The 7295-nt window shown below is 50.4% G+C and overlaps 1 protein-coding gene across 1 annotated transcript in view; it reads left to right on the forward strand.

Moving 5' to 3' along the window:
* The first annotated feature begins 567 nt into the window (after window positions 1-567).
* Window positions 568-7295, forward strand: part of LOC146702393 (tomoregulin-1-like) — a 15714-nt gene continuing 8986 nt past the window's right edge. Inside the window, exons 1-5 of the mRNA XM_085469128.1 lie at window positions 568-1366; window positions 5495-5604; window positions 5992-6121; window positions 7100-7126; window positions 7221-7295. The exon at window positions 7221-7295 is cut by the window's right edge and continues 16 nt beyond it. Of these exons, the coding sequence (XP_085325254.1) occupies window positions 1240-1366; window positions 5495-5604; window positions 5992-6121; window positions 7100-7126; window positions 7221-7295 (469 nt within the window). The 5' untranslated portion in view covers window positions 568-1239. The remainder of the gene's footprint in view (window positions 1367-5494; window positions 5605-5991; window positions 6122-7099; window positions 7127-7220) is intronic.

Raw genomic sequence — 7295 nt, forward strand, 5'->3', positions numbered from 1 at the left:
CTTTGTTGGCACTTTAGAGAGAATGTTTTGGTGAATAAACATTTGTTTATTTGTTTATTTATTTTACTGTGGACACGTTAAAAAGAAGGAACTTCTGTTACTTTTACTATGGAAGCCTGTGGGGGTCTTCATCAGCAGGACGAGCTGTAAAGTTGATAAAAATACAGGTAAAAGTGCGTCTGCTGGGCCGATTCTGGCGCCTGGGCCATATGTTGGACACCCCTGTGCTCACCTGATTCTGTATACGGACCGTACCTTGCTCAAGGGCACCTCAGAGGAACCGTTCGGTGGATTTGAACCCCCGACCTTCCGATCATGGGGAAAAGACGTCACCTACCGAGCAATGTCTGCCCTCACACACCTGAGGAAGCTGCTGCTGTGGGTTGATCTCCCCTATAATGTGCAGCGCCACCATCAGGTCAGCATGTGAACGCGCTCAATGCTGTGATTTATGGTGGGGGTGGGAGGGGGTATCAGCGGACATGAAGACACTTCCACTCAGTCATAAAGCGGCTGTGACGCAGTTATTATTATTATTATTATTATTGTCGGTGAGATTAGGTCAGCTGCAAAGCATGCAGGGATACCTCTGTGTGTGTGTGTGTGTGTGTGTGTGTGTGTGTGTGTGTGTGTGTGTGTGTGTGTGTGTGTGTGTGTGTGAGGGAGTGAGTGGGAGTGGTCTCCTGCAGGTCACGTGACGCAGGCCTTTGTTAATGTGTGATTCCGTGGAGAAAGACCAGGAGGACAAAAAAAGTCGCGACCGATCGAGCCGCCGAACCACCCTCATCCGTCCACGCTCCACCCTCTCTGCGCCCCGGCCTGGATGCTGCTCAGAGGCCGCTGGCACTTCTACCTGGATTCGTGTGTCCGCGGCTCTCCCCGCCGGTTTGAGTGCGAGGCAGCGGGGCTGGGGGATGGAGGCAGAGTCCGGGCTGTAGGGGTGGAGGAGGTGTGGGGGTCGGCTGTGAAGCCCCAGGTCCTGCTCGGCTTTGTTATCCCGGGATCGAGCTGCAGCCCTGCTCCGTATTTCTGAGAGCCGAGGTGAGGAGCACATGGACGGAATCTGTGAGCTGTGCGTGGATCAGAACCCGCTGCGTGGATTTGTGCTGTGAGGACTTAGTGAAGGAGGACCCAGAAAAACACGACAGATTCTTTTACTCCAGTTTGTGTCTCTTTGTGTTCATCCACCTCCCTGCGCGCACACCAGCCTCCCCCGTTATCCCCCCTCCGTCCTCCATCATGGCTTCAGAGCTCCGGGTCTCCTGCTTCTGCTGCCTGCTGGTGCTGCTGGTTCTCCCCGCCGTCCGGAGCTCGTTCCACCGCAGCGGTGTGGACTGCGGCCCCGGGAGGGCCGAAGACTGCCCAGGTGAGCTCGCTCACAGCCTGCTTACACTTGAAGGGCTCTGTGGAGGGTCAGAGGTCGGAGCAGTGCGACCCAGCCTTTCTCGTATTTGTGTTTCCGTCGGTGTGTCAGTACCTGTAGTACACCTGAGCTGTGATGTAATGATGCTGAACAGATGTTTCACCTGCTGAAGCTGCAGCCATGTTGCTCTCCTCTGTGTGTGTGTGTGTGTGTGTGTGTGTGTGTGTGTGTGTGTGTGTGTGTGACCACTCCTCACTTTAACCAGGTTCTATTTCAGGGTTAATTACAGGGTGGAGCAGGGCGAGGCTCAGTGATGGAGCTGGGTTGTGTAGCTGCTCCGTCCGCGTTTCTCAGCAGATCGTCAAATCTGGCCTCCAGACAGCGGGTAGGCCACAGACTGTAAATAGAAGATGGACAAACCACCGTGGTTGGTTTGTGAACTCTGGTTTAACTTATCAGCCATCACCAGCTGACGCTGACAGAGGCTGTTGTGCTCACACCTGTCAGCGTGGCCACGCCCCTAATAATGCAAATGTAAACATTAGCTGAAGAGACCAACACCGGTCCTGTGGTGGACTCAGTGAAGGCGAGACTGAGGCAGGTCCGGTCCTGGAGTCGTGAGGTGGATGGACCGTGGTCAGACCTGCTGACCTCCTTGTTGTTTGCAGTGCTGTCAGGAGGTGCAGGAGGTTCATGTCAACGTGAGAAACGAGCAGCTGATTCGTCTCCTGACGAACGATAATGAGCTGTGGCTCGTAAAACGCTTCCGAGGAAGTGAGGATGGAGTGGAGTGCTGTGGAAGTTTCAGGGTGTTTTTCTGCATTTTCTTGATTTCGCACACATTTCAGTTCTGTGTGAGTTACAGTGCAGATCCTTCACTCAGTGGGAAAACATCGCTGCTTTTGTGTGTTTGACATTTGAGGGCAACACCAGCAGTTTTGAAAGATCATCACAGAGTAAACGATTCATCAGCTCATTCACGAGATGCAGTGTTGCTGTAACAGCTGGAAAACGGTGCAGCAGCAGGTGGAGCGGTGGTTTGGTGCAGCAGCAGCAGGTGATACTGAGATGAGCCCTCACCTGGAGGAGGAGGAGCAGCTCGCACATCTGGAGGGAACTTCTAGTTTATGTTGATCTGAATACAACGCCTCCTGCGTGCCTCCTTTTGGAGGTGTTCTGGGCACCCCAAACTAGGAGGAGATCCCAGGGTTGATCCAGAACCTGCTGAGACTTCGAGGCTCTGCTGTCCAGCTGTGCCACCGTGACTTCAGATAAGCAGAGGGTGGATGATGATGGACGGGTGATGGACATATAGTGGATTAATCCGCCGCTGAAAATAGTCCCTATGTGTTCCTCCCATCTAAAACATGTTTGATCAGATCAGTGAGCTGGTGTTTGTGTGCAGACACGAACTCATTTTGAACTTTTCTCCTCTAAAAGTAGAAACCTGGAGCTGAAATAAGTCTCTGAACTTTTTTAGGATCTAAAGAATCAAAAATCTCTGAGTTCTACTTTTAGAAGCTCTGAAGGTTTTTTTTAAACCTGAGCGCCGTCACTGATGTTCTCCCGGCACGTCGCACCACCCCGCCTCAGCTCGTCTTTTATGAGCTCCTGACTCGCTCCGACAGCAGGAAGTCAACGAGAGCAGTGAGGCGGGGACGGAGGGTGGAGGGCGGTTTAACCCGTGATCAGGCCACAGGTCGACCTTTAGCGGTTGTCCTGGAGACGCCGGCTTCACCTCAGAGTTATAGGAGACTGTTTCCTTTGAAGTAAGTGAGGTGTGTTTTACTGCTGTTGGTGTGGAGACGATGAAGCCAGCGACAGGCTGAGGGTTAGTCTGTTCTCAGCTGCCGCAGCGCTGCGTCTCACTCGGTCAGGACAAACTCTGTGATGACGAACATCAAACTGACGGCTGGAGGCGTCCTAACACCAACCTGCACCTCTGTGGAAGTCAGCGCGACTCTTTAATGGTTCCTGTTTACGAGCTGAAGCACAAACTGAAGCTCACCTGGAGGCTCGAGTCCGTCCCCCCACCTGCTGTTCCTCACAGAGGTCTGAAGGTCTTTCCTTACAAACATGTGACTTTATGAATGATTGATGCTCATTTTAGTCCCGCTGACATCAAAGCTCGTACAACAGGGACCTGACCGAGTTAGCAGCTGCACAACAGCACGTTAAAAATGCAGCAAACACAACACGGCATACAAACACCATCATCCGCGGCTGCATGTGGTGACTTTAAACTAACAGCTGATTTGGATTGAAGTTAGTTAGTGTTAATAGAGATCGACAAACCACGTGACTTACGCGCATTGCATTGTGGGTACGAGTGGCAGCAAAATCAAAACACTGCATCAAGCGCCTGCATTTCCAGCACCGGTAACCATTCATCCTGCGGTTTTAATCCCTACTTGCATCCCTGCAACATTTTCAGATCTAATAGAAATAAAATGAGTGTTTTTTCCTTATTTCTATCTGGCGCTATTGTTTCATTCTGTTATAGAATCGTAGAGCAAAGAGGCAACACTGAGCACATGTTTGCTGCACGCTGAGCTTTGTTTCCAGCAGAAACGTGCAGACGGCCCTCTCTGCTCCTGCTGCTGTCGTTCTCCTCACACTCTCCTTCCACTAACACCTGTGTGCAGGTTGTCGTCCGTGGGGGCGGGGTTACCCGCTGTGACTCCCACAGAGCCTCCCGACTGGTCCCTGCAGACACCGACTCCATAAACAAGCTGCCGACACTTGATGATGCAACTGATGCGCGTGTATGTGTGTGCGTGTGTTTGACTGTTTGATCACCTGATGAAGGACCCTGGCTTCAGTCTAAGGGACCAATCAGCTGCCAGAAGATAAAATGATGTCACGCCCGTTCATTAACACAGGCCCGTGTACCTGTCTGTGCCTGTGGCAGCTCCATGGATGGCCGTTTCTTCTTAGTGTTAGAACGACAGATTATAGATGCTGCACTCATTGCCATGTTGTTAGCCAATGAGATCATTGTTTCCACAGTCAGCTCCGCCCCTCTTCAAGTCCCGTTTGAAAATCACCAAGATGGCAGCGTTGAAGACGCTGAGGCTTCGGGCAGGACCCAGATCTGACTGCTAGTTCCTGTTAGCGCACGCTTGTTCTGAGTTCACGTCTTAAAGAGTGGACCAATGATGTGGCTCCACTCAGCGTGAGACCAGTAAAGGAAGAAAAACCAGTAAACTATGATGGAGCTGCTGCTGAACTCAGAGAGACTGCAGAGTTTACTGCAACGTAACTCTGGCTCTCAGACAGTCATTTTAACAACACACACACACACACACACACACACACGCACACACACACACACACACACACACGCACAATAACAAAAACAGTGTGTTCTCCCAGGATGCGCTGTGTGTGTGTGTGTGTCAGCAGGTTGATGTGGCTGCCTCAGCACACTGTGGTATTTACTAATTACAGGGGAGCTGAGGTCACGGCCTCTGTAATTACAAGCTCTAATTGGCCAGCCTGCGGGCTGCCAACCAATCAGCTGCCATCAGGAAATTACTACCCTGGATAATAGTGTGTGTGTTTGTCAGTGGAGCTGTATTGTTTTATCAGAGTTTCCCACTCTGTGTGTGTGTGTGTGTGTTTTAGCCACAAACTGAAATATCTCCACAGCTGGTGGGGGTGGTTGGTGGTGGTTGGGGGCACGGGGGGTGGTGCTCCTCAGAGGAGGGATCCTGTGCTGCTCAGTCTGATACCTTTAATCTAACGTGTTTAGATTAAAGGCATCGTCAGCCTTCATGTGAGCACAGTAGAGACACAGAGTGAGGGAGGGGACTCACACCAGCCTGACCTTTGGTGGCACCTGTTCAATCAGCTGTAGCAGCACCTGAGCCTGTTCCTGTTTGAATTCTGTTCACTGTAGGTGATTAAGTGATCATCATCACTGATGATCTGAGTGGACCGTGAGCTCCTCTGTACACCAGCCATGCATCAGCTGAAGCTCAGACCTGTCAGCAGGACAGAGCTCAGAGCTGAACCAGGACTCGGTTTATCCCGCAGACTGACCACTTTTATTTCATGCAAAGTTTTGTTTAGTTGAAATCGCTGGACGATAGCTGTGATGTAAGAATGATCCGCTTTGTTTTTTTCCAGATTTGTCAGAGAAGAAAAGCGACCTGCGCGTGTGCGACACCGGGACGTGTCGCTTTGGAGGAACCTGCCGCGAGAATGGCGCCGACATCAAGTGTGTCTGTCAGTTCCACGTGAGTTACACACACTCACTTCTGCACCTTGGCGCCCCCTACAGGCTGCAGTGCTCAGGTGTAGTCTCCACAGTGCTATTAAATGCTTGCTGAATGAAACCAATCACAGCTTTTTTTATGTGTGTGTTACAGCTGCTGTTACAGATGTGATTAAAGCTTCTGAAACGTGATCATTGTGAGCTGGTCACACAGCAGGGTGCACATTGTTTACACATGCTAACTGTGCTGTCTTTGGCATTGTGCACAGATTTTTGAATTTGGTTAGACCGGAGCGCACTGACCAATCAGCAGCGAGCCTGCCTGCATCGTGAATGAGGTGTTACCTTCAGGCTCCCTCAGAGCCCTGTGTGTGTCTCAGTGCTGTGATAAAGTTACTTTGTGTTTCAGTGCAATAAGAAGTACGTCCCCGTGTGCGGCTCCAACGGAGACACGTACCAGAACGAGTGTTTCCTGAGGAGAGCGGCGTGCAAGAAACAAAGAGCCATCAACATCGTGTCAGAGGGGCCCTGTTACCACGGTAACTCACCCTCTTCTTTAGCCTTTCACTGCTTCTTATAATAAGCAGACTTCAGGTTTCAGACGCTCGCTGTGATTAATGTGTGAACAGGTGGACACAGTCACAGGTAACCCCAGAGTCTAAATCAAAGTCCTGTAATCTGATAAAAAAACATTAAACTTGTTGCTGCCTTTCATAGTGTGTAGCTTGAAGGCCCTGAGTACTCTGAGTACTTTCTCCCACACTGGAAACACTGGGATGATCACATTATGTGAACATTACCTAATAAGACTGATTCAGCACAGACAGTTATGTTAAACTTTCCTAGCAGTCCTTCACAAACAGGGAACAGTCTGTCTATTCTCTCCATCCGTCAGCTGCTGCTGGCTCTTCCTCCTCCTCTTCCTCACACACTGCTGAGTTTGTCCTGGTGGATCATCAGGGCTGCAAAGCCTCACAGATGATGTGCAGCAGTGAGTCAGCTCCAATAGACTTCCATGTTAAAATGTTTAAAGGCTTAATGTTAGCTTTTTTAGGGGCGTGGCCTCTTTGACTGACAGATGCATGGTGACACACCATGACCGTGTTTGTGCTGTTGGAGCCCTTTAGAGCACTTTTAATAACATCATGTGACCAATAATATGGCTGCTGTGAGGTTACCGTAGTAACAGAGCATCCAGGAAGGCGGAGCTCCAGGTTTGGTGAAATTCAAGGATTTTAATTGGATGTTACTGAGCACTGATTGGCAGCCATCTGTGTGATGCTCGTCTTCATAAAGAAGGATTATTTTGAACTGTTAATCATGCAAAGCTACTCAATGAGTCCAGAAGTATGGGCTCCTCACACAGAGCCTGTTATGACACCTCTGCAGCAGCAGGTTAAAGTTAACTTCCTGTAGCCAGTGACACTAACCTCAGAACGTGTGTGTGTCTGTGTATGTGTGTGTCTGTGTGTGTGTGTGTGTGTGTGTGTGTCTGTGTGTGTGTGTGTGTGTCTCAGATGCTGGATCAGGATCTGGAGATGGAGGTAAACAGCTTCATGTTTGCTCTGGTTTGTTTCTGAGTGTTTTTAAGTCTCTGAGTTGAAGCAGACGAGCTGAGCGGCGTTTGTGTGTCTGCAGACGACGAAGGCTCCGGCCGCGGGAAAAAGACCTCCAAATGTGGGAACTGCAAGTTTGGAGCCGAGTGTGATGAAG

This window comes from Copadichromis virginalis, linkage group LG9 (assembly GCF_057382275.1).
Source record: "Copadichromis virginalis isolate Kocher_CV1m ecotype Utaka linkage group LG9, C_Virginalis_male_GT1.1, whole genome shotgun sequence".
NCBI classification, from domain to species: domain Eukaryota; kingdom Metazoa; phylum Chordata; class Actinopteri; order Cichliformes; family Cichlidae; genus Copadichromis; species Copadichromis virginalis.